Raw genomic sequence first — 25479 nt, 5'->3', positions numbered from 1 at the left:
TCAGGGCCAGGGGCGCTCACACCGTCACACTCACACTCACACACAGATACACACAGAGCCATGTGCTAGTGTCAGGGCCAGGGGCGCTCACACCGTCACACTCACACTCACACACAGATACACACAGAGCCATGTGCTAGTGTCAGGGCCAGGGGCGCTCACACCGTCACACTCACACTCACACACAGATACACACAGAGCCATGTGCTAGTGTCAGGGCCAGGGGCGCTCACACCGTCACACTCACACTCACACACAGATACACACAGAGCCATGTGCTAGTGTCGGGGCCAGGGGCGCTCACACCGTCACACTCACACTCACACACAGAGCCATGAGCTAGTGTCGGGGCCAGGGGTGTTGCTGCACCCCACCCCCCATTCTAGCTTGGTGGGATCAGAGCCGGGCAGGGGGCATGCCTGGGCTGGCTAATGGCTAAACGGGCAGCAGAGCCTTTCGGCCCCAATCCGGCCGGATGTTGGGAAGAGCCGAGGGCCCTCTGTGAAACTCAGTGCGGGGGTGTCACAATGGGAACTGCCGGCTCTGGCCCCAATGAGCTCTTGGGGGCAGGGCCCGGCGTTTTATCCCGTGTCTGTCCCAGGCCCTAGCAGCACTGGGCCCTGGGCCGCGACTGAGGCTCCCACCACCCACGGACCTAATCACAAGATCGGTGGCCCAGGATTCCTTTGCCTGGGCTGGTTTGTGCCTGTTCCCCAGGAACCCTGAAGTGTCGGGTGTTTCGTTCCTTGGAGCATTAGTCTGAACCTGGGATCCAGGAGGGCCGGAGGTGATTCACGCGGGGGAGGGGGGAGCTCACGCAGCGGCCCCATGTCCAAAAGGCTCGCCTCTTTGCGCAGGAGGCTGCCAGGAGGCCAAGGGGGAGCCTAAGCAAGAGCCAAAGCCAAGCGAATGGAGTGGCCATCACTCGCTGAGGGCTGGAGAAAAGGAGCAGCAGAAAGGTGCCTTTGCCTGGGGCCCTGGCGCTGCGATCCGCCCCAGAAGGTGGAGTTGGGCGGAACGTGGCGGGGTGAGAGCCCCAGGGACCACGCCCCTCGGGGATCACTCCCCACAGCACCGCCATGGCGCTGGTAGCGTGGGCCTTGAACGTACGTGGAAATGGCCATCGGGGATGGGAGCTGAGGTTCGTCTAGCCTGGTCTCTGTCACAGCAGAGCTTCTACCTTGCTACTCCACCCACCAGAGAGCCAGATGGACTTACACCTGAGACGTCTCTGCCCTGCTCACTTACTGCTCTGGCAATGTGCTCAGAGGAACAATGGAGCCACCAGCCCCCTGTGGCTAGGAACCCAGGCCAGTCCTGGTGCATGCTCCCTCTTGGAGGAAGCTCAGGGCAGGGGCAGGGGAGCTGTAGCTCTCCCTCTCCAGTACGGCTCCTTATTGGCTTTCAAAACATTGCTTCCAGCTTCCTCCTTTCCTCCTGCCTTGGGTCAGACATTACCTGGCAAACAGCCTGTCGTGCCCTGCAGACTCTAGTGCTCTCTGTGCTCACGCACATGCCCTGGCGGGCCCAGGGCAGGACCAAAGGGCCACTCCCCCGAAACCAGCAGCCCAGGCCAGCGTCTCCTGAGGAACGGGAGTCTGGCTCCAAAGTCTGTCAGGGCAGGCATCTGCTACAGGGCTGAGGTCTGCACCTGCACTAGGCCCTCATCAGCCTGGCAGTCATGGGCTGTTTCTCTGCCAGACTGACACGGATTCTCACTATGCCACTGACCATGGACGCCAGCTGGATGGTCCATGGCTCTGTTACAGGGACAGCAGGGCCTCCCAGCATGAAGCCAGCTCCCTTTGTCAAGGCAGGACTAATGAACCACAGGTTGAACCTCTCTAGTCTGGCAACCTCCGCGGTCCGGTCTGATGTTAGTTAGCCGGCTGTCTGTTCATCATGGTGTGGCCACGTTTCCCAAGGCCCCAGGCATTTCTTTCCAGCCGTGGCTCTGTGTTCTGTGCTGTTCTTTGGCTCCGATTTACCCCTACAAGTCTCCAAGAGCCCAGGCGGCAGTGGAAGTGCCGGTGATGCTGCTAGACAATATGACCTCCCGCTGTCGGGCAAATTCTCTGGTTCGGCACCGGTCAGGACTGGCGGGTCCCGGACTAGAGAGGGTCGACCTGTCGTTCAGTAGCCCTGCAGGTCCCAGTACAACCAGCACCAGGGTCAGTGCTGGGAGCAGCTGTGATCTTACAGCATCGGCAGGCAGCAGAAAACTCTGTGCCTGTAGTTTGCCAGCAGAGCCAGTCCTGGAATCGGGAAGGGCCCTGGGCCTAGCAGAAGCAGCCACGGCACGGAAGCAGCAGGAACCATGGTTACAGCAGGGAGGAGAGAGGCCCAGGGAGTTCCCAGGAAACCTGCCCTGTCTCACGTTCCTCAGCTAAGCCCTGGGGGCACTGGGGGACATTGGCTCCAGGCCCACCCAGGCACTGACTGGGAGAAGCTGGCTGGCCTCAGTCTGGCTTCCCAGAACCACCTGCCTGGGGCTGCACTACCTCTGGTGCAGAGATGACCCCGACTTTGAGGATGTGTGGGGCCTGACCGCCCCGCGCTCACCACGTCAGCCCCAGGACCCCAGCACGTGGCGCTGCGGGATCTGGGCGAAGCACAGGCCACGGGTGAGCCTCCTCGTGAGGAAAGCAGCGCGTACCGCGCCGGGGTGGGCACTTGCCCGAGCCCCTCAGTGCTCCCTGCGCCCTTGGGCCGGGGCTGAGCCTGGCAGCTCTCCGGCTAAGCACTGCGGCAGGGCACTGCTGGGGAGGAGCAGATGGCCACCCAACACCTGCACTGCTTTGCCATGCTGCAGGCATGTTCCCCTGCTGCGACCGAGCCTCGGCAAGCGCTGAAGCACACAGAACACACAATGGGAAATACACACATTTAGGTCCTCCTGGAGCAGTGCTAGCTACGGGAGAGAGGAGAGGAGAGGGAAGAAAGACAAAGAAAACAGAACAAGAGAAGGTTCGTCTCTACGGGACACAGGCCCAGAGGAGCGGCCACACCCTGAGCCAGCCTGGGGACCTCTCCCTGGGAGCAGTGCAGGGAGCGCTCAAAGCAGAGCCTGGCTCTTGGCTGGGACAGGAGTCCTGGGACTGGCAGCACAAAGCTGTGGAGGCCCCTGCCAGGGTGCCCAGGACCGCGGTGATCCCTGCTGTCAGCAGAGCATCCCCGACAGGCTGCGGCAGAGGCGCGGCGTCAGGGAACGGGGATGCCGGGGCACAACGGGCGGGCATGAGGGTGGCCGAGGAATGGCCTAGCCCAGACCACTGAGGTCCAGAGAGCTGCACCTCAGTGTTCTGCGGCAAGGCCCAGCCCCTGGCGAGAGCCCGCGAGGTACGCACTGTCGATGATGTCGCCGAGGCCCTGGGAGTAGAGCAGGTCTCTCAGACGAGCCACCTCATCCTTCAGCTCCCTGATCAGCTTATTGTTGGGGTCCTCGTTAATGACAGCGTTGCATCTGATCTGCTTGGCACGGTCAGCGTACCTGCAGGCCGGGACACCCGGTGAGGCAGCCTGGGCACTGTCCAGGTCTATCGATACACCCGCGCGAGGCCTGGCTCTGCCAGAGGCCTGCTTGGCCCAGCTCAGAGCCGTGGCCGTCGGGCCAGGAGGCCCCAGCCAGCAGCCCAAGGGAGCGTCAGCGTGGCTGGGTGCCGCGCAGGGACGGTGGCTGGAGGGGGAGGGCAGTGCTCTGTAACGCTGCGCCCGAGGGACTCCCCTCCGCTGCTTTGGGGCTGGCACGGGGCCATGCTAAGTGCTGTCAGCGAGGGACAATGGGGCAGGAGGGGTGAAGGCAAGAGGAGCAGGGGTCCCAGCCTGGCAGGGCGCGACAGGCCTGCTGTCACAGAGCCTACCTTAGAGTACTGAGGGTCTCGTCGTAGTTGATATCAGCAGGGCTGAGAGCAGCAACCATCGCAGTCCTGGAGTTCCCGCCTGCCACAGAAAACACCCCGGGGCACCATGAAGTAGGCCTGTTCTGGGCCCTCTCGGTTACCCCCCTGCTCTCTGCGTCCCCTCCTGCCAGAGCATCCCAGCTCTTCTGCCCACAGAGCGCACCTGCCAGCCAGTGGCCCCCCGCAGCGCCCAGCTCACCCGCCACCCGCCAGTGCTCTGAAGGAGCCGGCAGGTTATCCTGCCCTGGCAAAGGGTCTCCGGGAGCCGCAGGCAGAGGAAGAGGGAGCAGCTGAAGAGCGGGCAGGAGTTAGGGGCCTCTGGAGGTCTGTTGCCTGGATATTCAGTGAGTTAAGGCCAGAACTGGGCAAACAACATGGACTAGACTCCTTCCCTCACCCAGGTTTTCCCGGAGGAGCCAGGTCAGCACGGAGTCCCGGTACGGGATGAAGTCCGTCTTTTTCTTCTTTTTGTTCTGGAGGGAGAGAGCACAGCAAGGAGATCAGACTCCTCGCTCTCTTCAGGAGTGGCGGACGCCCAGTCAGGACCGAGCCGGGGCCTTCGCTAAGTGGCCGAAGCACACGCCGGAGTTTCCGCTGGCAGCCATCTACGATCCAGATCGCGAAGGAGCCAAAGCCTGGATGCTGGCGAGTGATCTACACCCAGCACTCCTTCGGGAGCGTCTGTCTGAGACTCTCTGCTTTGGCATGGACCGTTCCGTTCCCCCCGCCGCCAGCCAGGCTGTCGGGTCCAGTAGATCGGACACTAGCCAAGGACTTGGGCCCAAGTCTCCTTGTGTGACCTTGGCAAGCCGCTTGGCCTCCTGCCCTCCCCAAAAAGATTTCACTCCCTGCATGGCCTCTAGCTCTGGCCTGGCCCTGCAGCAGAGGGGACAGCCCGAGGAGCCGCCTACGCGCCCGCCGAGCTCAGGCTCTCCTCTCCAGCACAGCTGCTCCACTGAGCTCCCACTCCCAAAGGCAGCTGGGGCAGTGCTAAGGCCTCCTCCTCGCCTGGCCTGGCTCTTTGAATGGCCCCGGAATTTCAGAGCAGAGCTGGAAACAGCCTGGGCCTGGGCTGCAGGCCTGTCACCCCCTCCCTGCCCAGCCCAGGTCCCCAGAGCACGTACCTTATTGGGCCCCGAATCCTGCAAGGAAACCAGAGACATCATTTGCCACTGCATGAGCACGGGAGCCAGAGCCGGCTTGCTCCAGCCGGGACAAGGAGCTGCAAGTTCCCCTCCCCCTCCAGGAGAACCTTTGGCTTCCCCGAGAGGAAGAGCTGCCCGCGGAGAGCAGGCGGCGCCCGGGCTGTGTGCGGCTCGCAAGCAGCAGGAACGAGGAACCCACGCCACTCACCCCTCCGGGGCAGGCTGTGGCTCAGGGCACGGGACTGGGCGTGACCATTACAGGGCGGTAGCACCTTAAACACAACGGGCGAACCCGAGCGCGTAGGCTGGGAAAAGGCCAAGCCAGACGGAGCCAGGGGAGGGATCGCCAGAGCCACGACGTGAGCAAAGTGGGGAGAGACGCCATGATCCTGGCTCCATTTCCCATCTTGCCTGGCTGCCTAATGGCTCTAGCGTCTCTGCATCTGTCCATGTGTATCCGTCAGTGAGCCCCGATGCCCCCCAGGCACATGCAGCCAGCACTCCCGCCAGACCCCTGCAGTGTGGATACTGCCAAAGGTTCCCCCGCTCCCGGCAGGACCCCTCAGCAGCACAGGCCACTCTTCACCACCGGGGGGGGGGCAGATCTCCTTGGGCCCTGGGAATAGGGCTGTTTGCCCCGCACGCCTCTTCGCTGGCTCATTCCTGGTGCACCTGCCTCGGAGGGCACTTCACAGTCATTACACCGGGGTTACGTGGGCTGAGCACAGCCCCGTCGCCTGGAGCGAGCCTTAGCCAGGGCCGAGGCCCAGAGGTGAGCCAGTGCTCCCGGGCTGCCGAGCACCGTCCTGGGTACCCGCCCCTCCCGGCCACCTACCATCTCAGCCAGCGCAGAGATGACCTTCCCCAGCGTGGTCAGAGACTTGTTGATGTTTGCTCCCTCCTGTTGAAGGAAGACAGGACACCGTGGCCTGGAAGCCAACTGACAGAGGCCCTGACACCTGCTCAGGGACCTGTGGGGCTCTGCAGCTCGGCACAGCAGCCAGGCCCACTCCACAGATGGGCCGTGCACCCAGCTTACACGGCCTCCCTGCCACGAAAGGCTTTGCACGGGGCGGGGGTGATACAGCGCGGTGCTGGGCACGGTGCTGGGCTGTGGGCGACCCCTACTGGCCTGTGTCTGTGAGCACGGCCCGGGGGGGGGGGCGCCTGAGGAACCGCAGGTCACATAGAGACCCAACGGGTTCTCACCTGTCGAGGGAAGGGGCTGCATGGAGGAAGGGAGCGGTTTGGAGTCAGTCTGGCTGGGCAAACACGGAGAGAAGAGACTAAGCGGAGCGCTGGGAGGCCAGGGCCGGTGGACCCCACCCCAAGGGGGCTGAGGCTGCCTGGCCCTGACTCCTGTAACCACAGTGCGTCTGTGCTGGGCTGTGTCCTGGAGGAGCAATAACCCCCCGTTCTACCGGCTGGCGGAGCCCCGTCTTGCTGCAGACGGGTGCAGGCTCGGAAGGGCCCCGTGGGGAGCAGTGCTTGTGGCGGGTTAACGGCTCAGCAGGGCATCCTCGCGGGCACTCCGCTGCCTGAGAGCTAGGGCTGTGACAGTGTCACTGGTTACCCCATGAGCCTGGGCTCACTGATGAACGTACAACCCCTGCCCCCACGTGCTGCCTCTGCACCCCCGGGGAATCGCTGCCTTCTCCGCAGTGACGTGATGACACGACTCAGCCCAAAGGAAGGGGCCCAGCTCAGCGCCCCAGGCTCTGCTCTTACCTTTAGCCTCGTGCCCTTGGCCCCTGTGGAGTCGGCTCGTTCACTCCCAGCCAGGTCCACCAGGCTGATTTTGCTGACCTACAAGCAGAGGGGTGAGAGCCCACAGCAATGCAAACAGGAACCACAATCCGCTCCGGAAAAGGCCACCCTCCGGGTGTAGCACGCGCAGTCCTGCTGCCCGCAGGTGGGCGGAGGAAGTGACTACCTGGCTCAGCAGACACCGGGGGGGGGGCAGAATGTGATTGAACCAACTGGGAGGGGCGGGGGCACCAGGGCTCCCCTCCCACGCCTGCTCCGTGCCAGCACCCCACCGAACGACAGCCTGGCACAGGGCGCGGGCACGCCCCGATGGTCTCCCCCGGGCAGAGCCTTGTTTTTGCAGCCCCGTTTTCTCCGGAGTCAGGGAGAGCAAGTTCCCAGCTCTGCCCATTAAACAGACCAGCAGCGTCAGGAGCTGCCAGCGCACAGCGCTGCAGGGCGGCTGGGCCCGAGTCCCTGCCACCCCATGAGCTCACCTTCTCGGTGGTGACGCTGGTCTCTGCGTCGTGCCGCTTCTGGGTGAAGATGATGTTGAAGACGGCGTGCGAGCGGCTGCTGGTTTCGTTCATGTTCGTGGCTGCGACCGTCCTGTGGAGGGAAGAGACAGGAGCGTGGAACCCTGAAGCCTGGCAGGTCCAGTGGGAAGGGGCCCAGCGCCGGGCAGCCGGGACAGCGCTCGCTCCGAGCCGGTGGCCGAGGAGAGCAGGAGCCATGGAGCCCTCCGCCTCTCCGGAGCTTGTGCCAATCCCGCTGCAGTCAGCACGGGCCTCCCCTCGCATTCAGTGGGCTCTGGGCCAGGCCCCACATGCTCACTCCCCTCTCCACAGACCCAGGACTGGCTCCATCGCAGGCCGGCATGCGACTAGCGGACAGCATGAGGAGACCGGTGAAAATCAGCCTGGGCCGGTGAGTGGGCGCTGCCGCGGGTCGCTCTCCCTGGCTGTCGGCCTCGTGTCTGGTGAGAAACTGAGGCAAGAGCACAACGGGCGCCCCCAGCAGCCCCCAGCCAGCCCAGGGAAGAAGTGGCCCGTCGAGACCCCGGCCCTGGGTGGGGGATGGAAAGCAAGGGAGGGAAAGAAATGCAACCAAAGCGCTGCCCCTCTCACCTGGCTTTATTCCCAGAGTCCATCAGGTCCTGGATGTCGTTGTAGGAGGTGACGGCCAGCTTGGAGAGGTCCTCGACATAGGGCCCCAGGAGCGGGTGCTCCCTCACCCTCAGGTTCCCCTTATTCTTGGGGTTCAGGAGGTCTCGCACCCGCTCACAATAGATCTCCATGTAGCTGACCTAGGGGACAGAGCACACAAGGTAGGAGCCTGACAATGCGGGAGAGGCTGCCAAGCCAGTCCTGTCACGCAGCCCGACTCGGACAGTTCCTAGCTCCAGCGGCGGCCTCGCGCCAGCCAGTGAGCGACGGATTCCAGTGCCTGTGTCTGCGAGGGCAGAGTCCGGCGGCAGGGCCGGGGCGTGCAGCCAGCTTTCCGCCAGCGCTGCAGCCTCAGCACCAGTGCCTGTGGCGTGGCACCGGGCTGTGGGAGGGGCGGCTTTGTCTCCACACACGCATGAAGGTAGGTTTGCTACTGAATTAAACTGCACAGATACACGGCACGTCTGAGTCAGCGTGTCACTAGCAGGAGGCGGCAGGCGAGAGGTGCCGGGGAAGACAGGCCAGGCGGGGGAGGGTGTGTATCTCAGCAGCGACTCGGTTCTGGGGGTGGGCCTGGAACCAGACAGCAGCAGAACTAATCCAGTGTCCCATCCTGGTGGCAGGGGCTGGGGCCATGGGGACAGCAGCAGCTCATTACGCCCCTGGAGCCAGATGGCAGCAAGTCTCTGTGCAAGGATACTCCTCGGGGGCCTGAGCCCAGAGCTGCAGGTCGCGTTCCATGGGAACGACTCCAGCAGGGAAACCGAGCGGGGCTGGCGACTGCCCACGGCACTGTCGCCCCGGCGAGTCCCCGTGCGCCCAGGGGGACGGCCCGTACCTCCACAGAATAGGACATGTTGTCATTCGTGGTGTCACTGATCCGGGAGAAGAGGTCCTCACACAGCTGCAGCAGACAAGGAGAAAAGCAGAGGGCTGCTTACATCCCCGTAATGCAGCCAGAGCCATTCGGGGGCGGGGGGGCAGGAAACAAGGGCTCTTCCTTGTGCCCCAGAAACGGGAGCAGCAGAAAGGCAGCCCAGAGTGGAGGGGCCCGTTCTCTGTGCTTGCTCACATGCAGGGCCCGATTAAGACATGCTGAGGCCCTAAGCCAGGCCTGGGCAAAATACAGCCCATGGGCCCACCAAGCCACCAGATCCGGCCTCCGGATGCTGCGGGGAGCCCCAGGCAGGCTGCCTGCTTGCCTCGCCCCACCCTCACACCTCTCAGAAACGCGGCTGAGGGGCGGTTTCACTTTAAAAACTGAGCCTGGAGGGGAGGGGAGAAGCTTTAGGAGCTGCTGCCACCCCCAGCACAATCCCATTGGCCGGCTTCTGGCCAGAAACTGGCCAATGGGAGCTGCCTGTTTTAATAACAGGCAGCCACGAAGCACAAGGGGCTCCTAGTTATTCACAGAGCACATGGCTGCAGCCTGGGCAGGGGCAGGGCAGGCAGGGAGGCGGATTCAGGAATGCGCTGCTGGCTGGTAAATCTCCTGGCCAGAGGCTACCTCTGGCATCCCAGCCCCTCCCTGCCCCAACCCTCTGCCCCCAACTCCACATACCCAAATCCTCTGCCCCCCTCCTGCACCCATACACCCTCCCAGATCCGGCACCCTACCCCAGATCACAGTCCCCTCCTGCCCCGGCTCTCAGCCCAAATCCTTGCACCCTGTCCTGTATCCCAATTCCCTGCCCTAGCTCACAATCCAACCCCCTGCACCCCCAGTCCAGTGCCAAAAATGTATCTTATTCTAACCGAAAGGACAACGGAAATAGAAACGGTGAGGTTTCGTATTTGCACGCACGCTGCGATGTAGGCGAGGCTGTAACTAAACTGCTCCTGTCTAGAAGCCCTAAGCTGTGGCTTGCTTACTTTGTGCATAAATCCAGCGCCTGGTTCTGAGCAACACCTAGAGTAAGCGGCACAGTCAAAGATGCTATCAGGGCTGTGGAGTTAAATTGCATTGGCTCAGTGGTGAGCCAGACCCTTGTGGCCAGGCTGATGCCTGGGAGCTCTCCCCTGCCCTGCGTGGGGTCCGAGGAGGGTCAGTGCGCACCCGCGGGAGTGTAACCGGGGGCACGGTACGACTCAGCCACTCAGCGCAAAGGCTCCCTGGCCACTTGGGCCTCCACCCGCCTCATCTGCTACTGACGCTTCCCCCCCAGCTCTGTTCTCGGCAGGTCTGGGGTCTCCCTTGCGCTGCCCTGACCCTTTCCAGAAGCCCCAAAGGCCACTCCCCAGATGCTGGTGGCCACAAGAAGCTCATGCCCTCTGCATGGACTCCCATCCTAAGCACCCTGCTTTGCCTCCCCTCCCCGAGGGGAGAGAGCCCAGGAGACGAGGCGCTGTTCTTCCTCCCAGCCTGCCCCTTGTCAATTTCCTGGCAGCCATTTTTGGGTCAAGTTTCCTATGTGGCTGCTAAGAGAACAGCTGATCTGCTCCTGTGCTAGCTGGAGCTGCAGCCCTGTTCTCACTCCTCGGCCCTGCTACAGCTGATAGTCTCTATGTGTCACAGGACCCCTCGTTTCCTCCGTCCTTGCCACCCTCAGCCGGATTCAGTACCTGCCACCTGTCTCCTCACTAGCGCTCAGCAGCTCCAGGTGCCTCACGTGCCGGGAGCGACAGCCACCCTGCCCCAGCAGCCTCCGCCTCGGCCCCCGCAGCAATGGGTGTTCTGTGCTCACAGCCAGCAGCGCACTCCACCCCCACGCCCGGGGCACACCTGCGGGATGATGCCTTGCTGATCCTTCTCCTGCCTCCCCATCATGGTGTAGGACTTGCCAGCACCGGTCTGCCCATAGGCGAAGATACAGACATTGTAGCCCTCAAAGGCGTGCTGCAGCATCTCCTCCCCGATGTCCTGGTACACCTGCTTCTGAGAGGCATAACTGGTGTCTTCGGGCTGCGGGGGGAGGGGAGCAGGGAAACAGAGTCAAGGGGACAGAAGGACAAAGAAAGAAAGAAAAACCAGAAAAGTGGGATCATCTGGCTCTTTCCCTTCTCCCAAGGGCCCTGGCTTTCCCTGGACTTCTCGCAGCGGAGTTACGTTGCTCTTGTCCCCACCCTACTGGAAGTCAGAGGAGAACCAGAGCCAAGATTAGGGTCTCATTCTCCATTCTGAGTCGCTCGTGTAGCCAGAGGGAGGCACACGGCCGTCCCTAGCAAGTTTTACCGACTGGGGAGGGGATCCTTTAGCGTCCAGATGCAGGATCACCAAGGGAACCAACTCAGCCCCATTCAAAGCTCTTGGCTTCCTGGCCAAGGTACAGATAATGCAAATGGGGATAACAGGGGTGCTCTCATGCACTTGGGGAGTTCCTGGACTAGACTGTCCCACCAAAACCGGGCATACCCCTGTGAGGATCTGGGGCCACCTCAGAGCGGGAGCTTTTCCCACGGGAGCGCCTGTGCTTTGCCATTCACACCTCTCCAGCGCTCAAGGGGCCTGGCTTTGTTGCAGCGCAAAGCCCCATCATTCCGGGCAGCGTGACGGGGCCAGCGAGGGGTTAATACAGCCCTAGGCAGGCTGTGCGGAAAGCTGGTGTGTCCTGGTTAAAAGCTCTCTCAGAAATGCTCCCTCCAACACAGCCGGCTAGCTACCACATTGGGTGCTCTGTAGGCCCCTCTGAGCACAGAGGAGCCAGGGAAAGAGCAGGGCAAATAATTCTCAGCTGCTGGTCAGATTTCCCCTGGGTATGTGTGACGGTCTGGGAGCCATTTGCAAACCCCTGGCTTGGGTTTTCACAGTGACTGGCAGGGGGCATGCGCCACCAGGGCTGATCTGGGACCAGCTGTGTCAGGAACGTCTCACCCCCGCAAAGCCCTCCCCCTACCATGCCAAGGCCAAGCAGACTGCTGCTCTTCCACGGCTGGCAGCTCATCCCATCTCTAATCAACCCCCCCCCCCCCCCGTCCTGTTGAACCAAACTCCCATTGCAAGAGAGCCCGAGGCCGGGAAACCCGCCTGCAGCAGCAGGTGCCACTTACCGTGGTGTGCGACCAATAGGAATAGTCAAAGCTGAAGCTTTTGGGCGTCTCTTTGGGCTGCTTTGGGTTGACGATGGCTAAAAGAAAACAGATGCAAAGAGGCTGTGGAACGAGCTGTCGGCATTTGGCCACCCCCATTAGCAACCAAACCTGCAGGGAGATCCGGCCACGGAGAACGGAACGAACCGCATAGCAGGCCACAGGAGACGGAACTTGCTCCCCCGCTTGCTGGGAGGTTGCTGGGCTGGCTAAAAGAGCGGATGCTCTCGAACTAGTTCTCAGAACCACACAACAGAAGGGCCAGCACCACAAATCTCAGCAGAGGGGCCAGGCCCGGGAAAGGCCTGGAAACTGGCCACCTTCCCCGCAGCCGAGCGCAAGAGGACAGGAGCCCTCGGCCGCAGACTGAGCTGTGAGGGGCGCTTGGCCCAGGCGGGGCAGTTCCACCACAGTGGCTGTGGTCCCGAGCTGCTGAACAACGACAGACGGGAAGGGCGGGTGGGGGAACACAGCAGCTGCCAGGACCAGCCCTGGGCCAGCCAGTCGCGAACCATCCTCGGTGTAACCAGCCACCCTTCCCATGACTCACTGCCTTCTCCGCCATGCCGCCTGGTCCCGGCTTCCCTACCCACGGTGCATCGCCCACGCCGTGCTCCCTGCTGCGGCTCACTGCCACGGGGCCCCTTCCAGCTCCCAAGCAGCCAGCAAGGGGACCAAAGGGCCAGCTGACTGCCCCCATTGTGACTTGCAGGAGGGCTCCAAAGGCCAGACCAGGCCCGTCACCGCCCTGCTCTCCCCTGCATACCTGCTGCCCAGGCTGGGCCTGAGCCCACCGGTTCACTCACACACGCTGCCTGTCAGCCATTTCCATGGTACCCCGCAGCTCCTGAGCCAGCACGAAGGCTAGGAATCCCTCCTTGTCCCCGTCCCGCTGGCCTGTCCCTAGCGGGGCTGTGGATATGCTGGCTGAAGTGCTCCGAAGTCCGTCACTGTGGGAAGTGAGCTCCAAGGCCCCATGCACAGCCCTGGCCTGCCCCGTGGACGGTCTCGTGACAGGGCCGAGTGTGGCTGCCATGAGGGTCCTAGCTATGCAGGGCAGGCTAGTCCCATGAGCCACGTGCCCCAGCGCCACGGAGGTTCTCAGGGCGTCTGTCCTGCCACTGCAGAGCGTGGTGGAGCCACAGAGCAAAGCCGGCGTCACTGTGCACACTCGGCTGCATCCCCAACCGGCTGCAGACGTTCTGAGGGGGGTGGCTGCACAGCACCCGTCCCCAGGCACAGAGGGCACGACCGACAGGAGGAGCAGGCAGTCTCCCTGTCGGCTGCAGCGAGGGCAGGCTGGATTTTGCATCTGGGGCTGTCGGGGTACAAAGAGGAGTCCACGTGGACGCCCAGGCCACAGAATCACCTAGCGGCTGTGGGGGGAGGGTGACTTCAAAGTGCTCCCCCAGGCCCCGGGCGGTGGTGCTGCGTGGCTGGTCCAGGGGGATGCATGCCTCTCGCTGTCTCCTGGCCACTGCCTAGCGAGGCTGAGCCGGGCAGGGAGAGGCTGGGTCGCCACGGGACTCCACAGCGCAGCTCTCCGACCCACGCCTCCAGCAGGGGTTTGGAGCTGAATACATTGTGCCAAAGGGCAGGGAAACCAGGCGCCTACCTGCTCCTGCCCCCAGCGGAAAGGCCATTTCCAGGGAAATGGAGAACGCGTCATTCCCCCTCCCCCAGTCTATTAGCGCTCAACAGTCACACGAGCTCGGCGAGGTGTGACAGCAGCGACGGGAACAACGCAGAGTGGGGAACAGGCGAACCGGAGGGGCTCAGCTGGAGGTTCGGTTCCCTGTGCTGGACAGGGTCCTCGCCAGCCCCCAGAGCCAAAGCACAGCGGAGGCGCGCACACCCCACACACCGCGCAGGACGGTGGTGACAGCAGCCCTGATAAACACCGGGAGGGAGGGGCTGGACTGTGCCCACGGACACCCCAGGAGCCTTGGAGGGGGAGACCCAAGGGAATTGCAGAGGTGGGAAGCAGGGAGCCAGCCAGCCGGCAGGCCTGTGCTCCAGACACAGGCCCCAGGTCCCAGACGCCAGGCTGCTGGCGACACACCCCATGGCAGCCCCACTCTTCAACCTGCTGACCTCCCCTCACGCCTGGAGTCACACTACTGCACGCTGCCCAAGCCCTGCTAGGAGAGGTCTATCCCACGCCCAGCAGGGCTAGTGCGTGCTGAGAGCCTCCCGGGCCAGACGGTGGCCAGTTCCTGTTGGACTAACTCCCCTGGGGCCGAGGGGCTAGCGGCGCCTCGTGCTGAGCCGGCCCCAGACTCCCACCAGGGAGGCACTGGCCAAATCCATCTGGCTCTGCCCATGAAATCGCTCCTGAGAACCAGCCCCTGGCTCCGGAGCAGAGCCGGGGGGCAGCACCCCCTGCTCAGGAGCTACTGCTGCCTATGCCCAAGGGCTCTGTCAGGGCAGCGGAAAGGAACCAGACGCTTCGCTTGCTGCGAGCTCCACCTGGGCGCTGCGATTGACGAAGGCTCCCCAGGAGCTGTCATTGCCAGGGAACCCCAGGGACAGCACGCGGCTAAGTGTGCCCAGAGCATGGGGAACAGGAGCAGGGTGCTGGCCACCGGCGCGGCGCGGGGGCCTCTCTCCAAGGGAAAAGGAAGATGCTGCTAACATGCTGCTGAGGCACCAGCGGGGGGCATCTCCCTGTTCTCCTGCCCCTTCCCTGAGCCGCACTGAAACCAGTGACCCTAACGGGCTAAATTGTGCCCGCCTCGTGGAGCAATCCCGCCGGAGCCAAGGGGCACGTGGGCCAAGCCCAGGGCTCCGCTCAGCTTCTCTGCCCTCACTCAAGTGACACAAAACCTCCCTGCGATCCCTGCATAGAATCCTAACCGGCAGTCCTGTAGCTCCCTCGTCTGACAGGTCCACACGGGCGTGCCGTCTCCCTCCCCCTCCCCCTCCCTCCCACACGGGCACGCCGTCCCCCTCCCCCTCACTCCCACACGGGCGCGCCGTCCCCCTCCCCCTCCCTCCCACACGGGCGTGCCGTCTCCCTCCCCCTCCCCCTCCCCCTCCCACACGGGAGCGCCCCCCCCCTCCCCCCGCCCCCCCTCACTCTCACACGGGAGCGCCGTCCCCCTCCCCCTCACTCCCACACGGGAGCGCCGTCCCCCTCCCCCTCACTCCCACACGGGAGCACCGTCCCGCCCCCCTCACTACCACACGGGAGCACCGTCCCCCTCCCCCTCACTCCCACACGGGAGCACCGTCCCCCTCCCCCTCACTCCCACACGGGAGCACCGTCCCCCTCCCCCTCACTCCCACACGGGAGCGCCGTCCCGCCCCCCTCACTACCACACGGGCGTGCCGTCCCCCTCCCCCTCACTCCCACACGGGAGCGCCGTCCCCCTCCCCCTCACTCCCACACGGGAGCGCCCCCCGCCCCCCCTCACTCTCACACGGGAGCGCCGTCCCCCTCCCCCTCACTCCCACACGGGAGCGCCCCCCGCCCCCCCTCACTCTCACACGGGAGCGCCGTCCCCCTCCCCCTCTCACACGGGAGCGCCGTCCCCCTCCCCCTCACTCCCACACGGGAGCACCGTCCCGCCCCCCTCACTACCACACGGGAGCACCGTCCCCCTCCCCCTCACTCCCACACGGGAGCGCCGTCCCGCCCCCCTCACTACCACACGGGCGTGCCGTCCCCCTCCCCCTCACCCCCACACGGGAGCGCCGTCCCCCTCCCCCTCACTCCCACATGGGAGCACTGTTCCCCTCCCCCTCATTCCCACACAGGAGCGCCGTCCCGCCCCCCCGTCACTCCCACACAGATGTGCCATCCCCCTCTCCCTCCCTCCCACCCGGGTGTGCTGTCCTCCTCCCCCTGTCACGTTACTGGATTTTGAGGAGAGCAGCCATAACACTGCTGCACCCATCGGGGGGGGCTGTGTTTGCCCCAAAAGTGGTACAAAGGGGGGCCATGTGAGGTGTCAAATAAAAGCTTACTTTATACTGATTCTGTATCTGCTCTTCATGTAATTGCATAATGTCTGTGTGTGAAGTCATAAGCATGTATTCTGCGTGGATACTGAATATTTCTCTGTTTGTGGCTGAGAATAGATGAAGAATGCTCAGCCTATGGCCATGCTAATGAGCAAGTCCCCAAGGAACAATGGATCTCTGGAGGCCAAAGACACACCTGGCCACTGGCCATGTGACGGGGGCCAGCTTGGAAGAAGCCAGGAAGGAGGTATAAATATGCCATGTGGTCAACTCCAAGTTGGTCTCCAGATCTGCTCCTGACCCCGGATGCGGCCTCGCAGGGAATCACGAGCCGGGAAGAACTGTGGACCCATCCTGACGTAGGATGTGCACCAAGGACTTTTAAGCCAGCAGCTGTAACATCTCTGCTAGAGCCTGCATCGAAAACTGGGAGATTCGGTGCATGTAAAGTATTATCCTTTAACAACCGTACTCTCAGGCTTTTCTTTCTTGTAGCAATAAACCTTTAGATGGTAGATGCTAAAGGATTGGCCCAGCGTGATTTGTGGGTAAGGTCCAGAGGGTAAATTGACCTGGGATCTGTGGCTGGTTTCTTGGGACCGGACAGAACTTGTTCGGGGTAGGTGGGATTGGGTGCTAGGACCCCCCACCTGTGTATGAGGCCCGGGGCCATCCGGATATTGCTGGGGTGTCGGAGGGGTTTTGCTCGGGAGGCTTTAGGCAGGCATCTGAAGCGCTCTGTGGGACTGGTTTGTGGCCTGTGTGGAGAGGTCACCAGTCTGGGGCTGTAAGGAGCCCCGGATTTGAGCAATTCACCCTGAGCGGACACCCTCAGCTGTGCCCAGATCCGGCCCGGTCCGTCACACACCCTCACTCCCACAAAGGTGCGCCATCCCCCTCCCCCTCACTCCCATACAGATGTGCCGTCCCCCTCCCCCTCACTCCCACACAGGTGTGCTGTCCCCCTCACTCCCACACAGGTGTGCTGTCCCCCTCCCCCTCACTCCCACACAGATGTGCCGTCCCCCTCCCCCTCACTCCCACACAGGTGTGCTGTCCCCCTCACTCCCACAAAGGTGCGCCATCCCCCTCCCCCTCACTCCCACACAGGTGTGCCGTCCCCCTCCCCCTCACTCCCACACAGGTGTGCTGTCCCCCTCACTCCCACACAGGTGTGCCGTCCCCCTCCCCCTCACTCCCACACAGGTGTGCCGTCCCCCTCCCCCTCACTCCCACGCAGGTGTGCTGTCCCCCTCCCCCTCACTCCCACGCAGGTGTGCTGTCCCCCTCCCCCTCACTCCCACGCAGGTGTGCTGTTCTACTCCAAGGGGTGATTTCACCATCCAAAGCTCTTCGAACTCCCTCTGCTTGCTAAGGGCAGCTGCGCTCTCCTGGCTCTGGGCTGTGGGGACTGCACCGCTCTGTCTCACTTACACAGTGAGTCGATTCCAACAGCCTCCCATAGCCAGAGCAGGGAGCAGTCGCAGGCTGCATTTATCGTGGTCTGGGATGCCCGCGGGAGCCACCGTGCATACACTCACCTTCCATCTTTGGCTAGCCCAAAGCCTGTAGCCCGTCCCCAGCTCTACGCCCTCCAGCTCCACTGCTTGCCCGTGTGTCTAGGGCGAACAGCAAAGACGACACAGACACCAGAGCTCAGCAGCTAAGCGGACACACAGAAAATAGCACCACACACCACTCTGGCCTGTGCCCAGCTCTAGGTGTAGCTTAGTGCGCTGCCCATGGGACCAGCCTCTCTAGGGCCTACACTTGGCACTCTCCGCAGGCGCTGAAGCTGCCAGTCATGGGAGCGAAGTTCCCAGGAGCCGGGGGGGGGTCCCTCACACCAGCGATGACACTTCGCCAGAGGGGTGTGACTCGTCGGGCATGCTGCAGCACCCTTGTTTTGTGCAGGGCTCCCCAGCGCAGGAGGGGCACCAGGCCAACGTGCCCCACACGCAGGAAGCCTATTCTGGAAAGCAGCCAGTTCGGTGCTGCCGTGGACTGGGCTGCTTCTCATTTGCACACGTCCTGGCCACAGGTCAAAGCCCCGTCTCGGTACCTGGCTGGAGACTGAACCAGGGATCTCCAGGGCTGAAGGCACAGGCTGCTCCAGCTCGAGCGGAAGGGGCCAGGCTCCAGCAGCGGCTCTGTAATGTGCTCTGTGGATGGGGCCCAATTTCAAACCCCTTGCACTCAGCAGAGCCCCCGGGCGGCAGCGGCCCAGGAGGGGCTGAGAGTGCAAGCGGGCAAGCCCTTGTGGGCACGTGCACGGGAGTGCTCTGTCGTGCACGCCGCAGGCAGAGACGAGTAGCGTTGTACTGCCTTGAGGTGGGCCTCCGCCTCACAAGCACGAGCGAGCCCTTGCTTGAGCCTCGGGTGCGACAGGGATGCCCCGCCTGTGGTGCCTGTGGGAGCTTGTGTCCATGAGCAGAGGAATCCTGCCCCTCCCCAGCGCCCAACGTGACCCTTGCACTGACCCTGACGTGCTGTCAGGGCCGGCCATTCCGGCAGGCTTCCCACGTGGGACCACAGCTGATTGCCTGTTCTGCTGACTCCTGGGGCGCGCGAGAAGGGCGCTGGTCCAAGGCAGCCTTGGCAGCTCATTCGCGGCACTGTGCTCCCATCCAGTAGCCGGAGAGGTTCCACAGTAGCAACCGGAATGTGCTCTGTGGAGCCGGCAATACTCCCTGCACAAAGAGCCTTCTGTCCAACACGCACTAGCACTCAGGAGCGCGCAGACGGAACCTTCGCTCTCCCGCACACTGGTCTTAAGGGAAAGGCCCTGCTGATTTCTTTCACCTTGGGCTTCCTGACTCCATCAGCTTTGCTGGGGGAGCCGCCGACCCACTAGCAACAGTGGCATGCGCCATCCAAAAAGGGCAGGGGGAGACAGGAGCACCATGCAGACAGATGGGCTGGGGGATTCGAAAGAGGGGAGCAGAATTAGAAAAACGCCTCCAATTTATTATGTCCCCAGAAACAGCATCTGAGCATCTCAGCTGCTGCCACAAAAGCCGCCAGCTTTCACTGAGCTACGCAGCGAGAGAGGATCGCTGCACGCGCCAGACCCGCTAATTACCAACAATTCTGCGCGGCATGCAGATGATGCCCAGCACAGACGCCCACCAGGCACAGAGGTTCTGCTGGAATTTTATCTCAATAAATACATGCGGAGGCTCCAGCATGGCCAGGCCCGCCACCGGGGGGAGCGGAGGGGGGGCAATTGTCCAGAGGCCTGAGCGATTTAAAAGGGCCGTAGTGGCAGCTGGGAGACCCAGGCCCTTTTACATGGCCCAGGTGAGCTGCAGGGCTCCTAGATGTGCGATGCCAGGTCCCAGCAGCTGCTGCAGAGCGATGTCACCGGGCCGGTGCTCCTCACCGGACAGTGCTGGGCAGGAGGGGCCCTCAGCCCCAGCTGCCCTGGGAAGGCAGAGCCAGGCTTGCTGAAAGGAGGAGGGGACCACATGGGGAGAGGGCTGCCTGCGACAGCAAGGCCTGGACGCAATGACTCACGGGGTCCCTTCCACCTCCACGCCCCTTGCTCAGTGGCAGCAGGCTGGGGTGTGACGGCGCGTTGGGTTTCCCGTCTCCTGCACCCCGAAATGGCACGAACAGACTCCCCCAGCCAGTAGAACAGAGGGAGTTTATTGCCTCTCCAGGGTACAGCACAGCACAGATGTCATCTGGTTACAGGAACTGGGGCTAAGAGGCCTCAGTGCCCCCCCTTGAGATGGGGGGTGGCTGGGCCCTACAATCCCAGCCCACTCCCCAGCTCCTTCCCTAGGCTGTCTCCTCCATGCTCCCAGACAGAAACTAACCACCTCTCCTCCAGCCCTGCCCCCAGCCAGGGGCAGCATCCCCCTTCCTTTGTTCCTCTCCCTTGGGGGTAGCTGGTCAGACAGGTTGAGAGACCCCTTTGCATAATGACTCATCCCCTGCCCTGCTGGGCCGTGGTACCAGCAGCAGCCAGTGGGGTTACCACAGAGCCAGCATAGAAACCAGCCAGGTACCCCCACTAAGTCACAGTTCTCCCCCCTCCGAGAGCGAACTGAGCAGGGTCACTCCGCTCGTGACCTAGGGAAGTTCGGGTCCTCTGCGTGGGAACCCGCCCCGGGGACATGGGTGCTCCCCTTGACTCGGGCCGGCCGTGGCGAGGCCCCACATGAGCTGGCTTCCCTCTGTCCACTCGCCGCCCCGCTCCAGGGCGACTGGCGCAGGCCTGTCCTCGGGGGTCACACCCACCCTTCCGCTGGCCTTGATCTCTGGCCAGGGTCTCTCGGGCCGGGGCCATGAGCCCAGTGAGCCTTCTCTGGACAGCCAGGGCGGCTTCCACCCCCGAAGCTCCATCCAGGGAGGTCTTCCCCTCCCATAACTCTCTCAGCAAGCCCAGAGGGTCTATCTGGGGTCGAGACCCCCAAGCCGCTTTCCTACTGTCTTGGGCCTTCCCGCCCCTCTGGCAGGAGTCACAGGACCGGCAGTACCGCTGCACAGCTGCAAACATCCCCGGCCAGTAGAAGTGCTGGAGCAGCCTCAGCTGGGTGCTCCGGATCCCCCGGTGGTCCGCCACAGGGACGTCATGGGCCAAATACAGCAGCTTGAGGCAATGCTTTTGGGGGACGACCAGCTGCCGCTGGACCCCCCATGCCCTCACCTTCCTGGGGGGAAGCCATTCCCGGAACAGGGACCCCCGCTCCCACAGGAATCTCTCCTGGCCACCTCTCCCCCAGGGCTGAGCTGCACGGAGGCCAGCCTGGTCCCTCAGCCTCTGCAAGGAGGGGTCTGCCTGCACCTCAGCCTGGAATTCAGCTGCTGGGCCAGGGATCGGAACCCACTCCCCACCTTTGCCTAGGTCCGGAGTCCCCGCCTGGCTGGACCCCGTGTCCACTGGGATGGGACCCTGAGGACTCTGCCAGGAGTCCTTCCCTGGATCCAGGTTGCCAGCCCCTCGCTGGCTCTGGGCCGTGACTAGAGCCCGCTGGGATTCATGGGGCCACTCCTCTAGGTCATTCCCCATTAGCACCTCCGTGGGCAAGTGCGGGTGCACCCCCACTTCCTTGAGACCTTCCTTGGCCCCCCATTTCAGATGCACCCTGGCTACCGGCACCTTAAATGGGGACCCATCTATGCCCTTCAGGGTCAGCTGGGTGTGGGGTAGTATCCGCTCTGGGGCCACTATGTCGGATCGGGCCAGCGTCACCTCCTCCCGTGTCCCAGAAACCCGTCACCTTCCTACCATCCACCTCCAGGGGTATGAGGCACTCGCTCCGCAGGGGCCGTCCTGCCCCCACCCGGTACATGGAGAAATCCGCCTCCCGAGGGTCAGACCTCCCAGGGGAGGGGCACTGAGCATCCTTCCCCTCACTCTGAGCTGAGGTTTGCCGGCCAGCCCCTGCCTCTGGGGCAGCCTGCCCTTCCTCCAGCCCCAGCCAGTTAACCCTGGAAAGTCCCCGGTCCTGGGACCTGGTGCACTGAGCCCTCTTGTGGCCTTTTTGCCCACAGCGATGGCAAGTTAGGCTTTGAGCTGTCTCTGTCCAGGCCCTGGCTGGTTCTCTGGGGGCACAGACGACCTGTTCCTTGGGCTCGCCTCGTAGTTGACTCCCTCCGTCGCTCAGCCGAGATCCGGTCTCTGCGCAATTCCCTTTCTCTCCGGGACTCCCGTTCACACCCGGACCGGCTCTCCGTGAACTCATCCGCCAGCCTCCCGGCCTCCTGGGGGGTCTCTGGTCTTCGGTCCTTGAGCCACAGCCTCAGTTTGGGTGTGCATGCTTCATAGAACTGCTCCGTCATGACCAGCTTGAGCAGCTCCTCTGCGGTCTGGTCTCCGACTCCAGACACCCACTTGAGGTAGTTTTGCACCAGGCGGGAGGCCAGGTCCACATAGGTCTCCTGTGGCTCCTTCTGCACCCCCCGGAACTTCTTCCTGTACATCTCGGGGGTCAGCCCGAACTTGTGCAGCAGGGCCTCCTTGACTCGGTTGTAATCCCCTGGCTGTAGGTCCTCCAGCTGACTGAGCACTCCGGCCGCCTCCTGGTTCAGTGCGGGGATGAGCTCCTGCAGCCAGTCAGCTGGGGGAACCCGTTGCAGTCCACAGGCCCTCTCAAAGGAGCTGAGGAACCCATCTATGTCGCCCATGTCCTTCAATTGGGCCACCACGAGCCTCTCCAAGCGTCTGGCAGTCCCGGGACCCTGGGGCCCATCCACTCTTGGCACAGCCGGTGCCCCGCCGGTTCTCCGCTCTGCCATGGCCAGCTCATGCTGCCGCTGCCTCTCTCGATCTTGGCGCTCCTTCTCTCAGTCCTGGTGGTCCCTCTCTCGATCTTGCCACTCCTTCTCTCGGTCCTCTACTTCCAATTCCTTGATCCGCAGCTGGATCTCCAGGCGCCGCAGCTCTGCTGGGCTGGCCCCTGCCCTAGATGGGCTATGGCTTGCAAGCCTCCCGGGGGAAGCTGTCCCATCTCTCCGGCAGGCTCCAGTGCTCCGCCCCCTCTCAATGCCTGACATGCTGTCAGGAGGGGTCTGGCTGCTCCCCCTGGGGACAAGATCCTGGCCCCATGGCTGGTCATTCTCTTCCAGCTGGGCAATCAGCTGGGCCTTGGTTGCTTTCCGCACAGGCAAGCCCTTCTCTCTGCACAGCTTCACCAGCTCTGCCTTCAAGAGTCGGGCATAGGCCATCTGCCCGCTGGTCCCCTCGGTGCAGACTCACCAGTCTAGTGCTGCAGCGCCCCACGATTCCCAGGAACCGCTTCGCTCTGTCCCCAGCATGCCTGGCTCCAGGGCTCTTGCTTCTACTGCGCCTTGTCGCTCGCCGCTGTCGCCGCTCCCACCCCTGACACCAGTGTGACGGCGCGTTGGGGTTCCCCTGCCTCCTGCACCCCCGAAATGGCACGAACAGACTCCACCAGCCAGTAGAATAGAGGGAGTTTGTTGCTTCTCCCGGATACAGCACAGCACAGATGTCATTTGGTTACAGGAACTGGGGCTAAGTGGCCTCAGTGCCTCCCTTTGAGATGGGGGGTGGCTGGGCCCTACAATCCCAGCCCCCCCAGCTCCTTCCCTAGGCTGTCTCCTCCATGCTCCCAGACAGAAACTAACCACCTCTCCTCCAGCCCTGCCCCCCAGCCAGGGGCAGCATCCCCCTTCCTTTGTTTCTCTCCCTTGGGGGTAGCTGGTCAGACAGGTTGAGAGACCCTCTTTGCATAATGACTCATCCCCTGCCCTGCTGGGCCGTGGTACCGACAGCAGCCAGTGGGGTTACCACAGAGCCAGCTTAGAAACCAGCCAGATACCCCCACTACGGCACACGGGGTCCAAGTGCTTACAGATGTTCTTGCTGGGTGCTGCACAGCTGGTGGAGTTTCCATTGCATACAGATGCACCAGTCAGTCTAGTCCTCTCAAACCGCTGGACAGGCTCCATGGAAGCAGCAGGGCCTGGAGTCAGCCTGGTACCGTTCATGGGCAAAGGCAGGAGATTGCAACAGTTCCGCATCCAGCTGGGTTCTTGCAGGCCCAGGTATGGGAAACAGAAGCCCAGGGTCAAAGGGGAATGGCCCATGCAGTGTGGCTGTAGCCAGGGTGGTCCCAGGTTATCGAGGGGAGGGGAATGTCTTATCCAGTAAGAGAGAGTCCCTCTCTCAGCTTGTCGCACAGCACTGGCGACGTTCTGAGCCGGTTTCCACTGACCAGGGCTCCAAATGCAGCAACTTCTCATTTTTAAGACTCTTTGCAAAACATGTTTAATTGCAAATATTTTAATTTTTCATTTTCCCTCTCCCCCCTTTTCCCTCTTTGCCGCTGAGCGGAGCAGAATGAGCGATGGCTGGGGGCCAGAGGGCGAATCCCTTTTCTTTTTCCTCTTTCAGGCTCTCTCTTCCTTTTTGCCACCGTTCTGCTTTTCAGAAGGCCCAAAGGTCACCAAGTGGCAGCTGCCAAGGGGCACTTTGCTCAGTAGCTTCTCCAAAGTGGAGGGCATTCTGACAGGTCACGCCAGGTGGAGAGAGAAAAGGGGGGATCCCTACCCCTTCACTAGACACCATTTCTCTTCATTTCCAGGAGCAAAAGACATGGTGAGAACACGCTCAATGGCCAAGGTGAGCAGCGGCATCACAAGGGGCACAAAAGCAGGGAGAGGGAATGCAGAAAACACTCCTGTCCAGCATGCTGGTGCAATGGGGTGCGGGTAAGTGAAACACTCCAGTTAACTAAGAGGGTGGGAGTTTGGGTGCAGGTGGGGGCTCGGGGCAAGGGTCGGCACACGTGAGGGGTTTTGGGGTGCTGAATCTGGGGGCGCTCACCTCAGGCAGCTCCCCACAATTTGTCCCTGTGCTCCTGGCCGAAGCGTGGCTAGGCAGCTCTGCACACAGCCTCCGCTCACGGGTGCTGCCCCCCAGCACCCATTGTCTGTGGTTCCAGGTCAACATGGGCTGTGGAGCCAGCGTGCAAGGCGGGATGAGGCAGTGTGCGGAGCTAGCCTCCTAGCCATGCTCCATGCTTCCGCCTAGCAGTAGCAGCAGGGACAGAGCCCCGCTTGCAGGGAGCCACAGGCAGCGGGTTGGGAGCCTGCTGGCCCCGCACCACCCAGACTATAAACTGGCCTTTCTGGGAAGGTTCCACAGGCTGGTTGATAGAGCTTCTGGCCAGCACAGGGCTGCCTGGCACGGCTTTCGCAAAAATCGCATATTTCAAGATGTTGCATTTTGACAAAACACCAAACCCAACGGAAGTTCGTCACCACCAGTTTCCCTGGGAAGGAAGAGAGGGCTTTGCTGGGACAGACAGGCAGGCAGGAGAGACAAACTGGGAGTATGGGGTGGGGAGGCCATCCCCTCCACCCTGCCCCGTCTACATGAGATCCTGTCCCTCACCCCAACCCAGTTCGAACCCCCACCACCAGAGGAGCCCCGGGTCAGCTCCAGCCAGCCAGCTGACTCAAGCCCCAGCCAAAGCAGTCCCACCCAGGGTCCTGTGGCAGCAGCTGCAGCCAGGGAAGGCAGGGGCTTCCCTTGGCTAGTATGCTGACTGCCCATGGCGGGGAGCTATCTGGGAAGCGGGCTGGCAAGGGGAAAGCTGTGGCTTAGTCTGGCTTCTTTGGTGGCCTCACTCTGATTTCAAGGAGCCTGGGGGAAAACGGCACTGTGACCCTGAAGAGGACTGTCTCCACTAGCAATATTACAGCCAATCCTGGACCGCGTATGCCATGTAAGGTGTCAATGGAAAGTTACACCCTATCATCTATGATGATCCTGTTTAGATGCGTGCTTCATCTTCATGAATATTGGCTCTGCACTGCAGTGTATTCCTGGGTAACACACACGGGCCAGATCTTCATTCAAGCCAGACAGCTGTGAGCTGATAGCCCTTTAAGGACACTTCACTCTGTCAAAAGGCCACAGAAGAAACGTATCCACCCAGTAAGCCTTGCCTGTGGTGCCACAGAAAGAATATGGGCAATGGCTACCGCTGCCAGTCATCACGGCATGGAAGGCACCTGGTGTGCTCCTGTGACCCGCGACTCCATCCTGGGCTGTGG

General features: G+C 62.5%; 1 protein-coding gene across 11 annotated transcripts in view; it reads right to left on the bottom strand.

The window, feature by feature from the left end:
- The window catches only part of KIF1A (kinesin family member 1A), a 143325-nt gene that overhangs the window by 91058 nt on the left and 26788 nt on the right, over positions 1 to 25479 (bottom strand). For all 11 annotated transcript variants that reach the window (XM_089780978.1, XM_089780980.1, XM_089780979.1 and 8 more), the window contains exons 3-13: positions 11944 to 12020; positions 10679 to 10858; positions 8795 to 8860; positions 7918 to 8096; positions 7288 to 7399; positions 6773 to 6850; positions 5880 to 5945; positions 5024 to 5041; positions 4297 to 4372; positions 3861 to 3939; positions 3348 to 3490 (exon numbers count right to left, since the gene is read on the bottom strand). In XM_089780978.1, coding sequence (XP_089637104.1) covers positions 3348 to 3490; positions 3861 to 3939; positions 4297 to 4372; positions 5024 to 5041; positions 5880 to 5945; positions 6773 to 6850; positions 7288 to 7399; positions 7918 to 8096; positions 8795 to 8860; positions 10679 to 10858; positions 11944 to 12020 — 1074 coding nt within the window. The remainder of the gene's footprint in view (positions 1 to 3347; positions 3491 to 3860; positions 3940 to 4296; positions 4373 to 5023; positions 5042 to 5879; positions 5946 to 6772; positions 6851 to 7287; positions 7400 to 7917; positions 8097 to 8794; positions 8861 to 10678; positions 10859 to 11943; positions 12021 to 25479) is intronic.

The sequence above is a fragment of the Pelodiscus sinensis genome, chromosome 10 (genome assembly GCF_052426305.1).
Source record: "Pelodiscus sinensis isolate ZL-2025 chromosome 10, ASM5242630v1, whole genome shotgun sequence".
NCBI lineage: Eukaryota > Metazoa > Chordata > Testudines > Trionychidae > Pelodiscus > Pelodiscus sinensis.
This window is presented reverse-complemented; position numbering and strand designations above follow the sequence as displayed.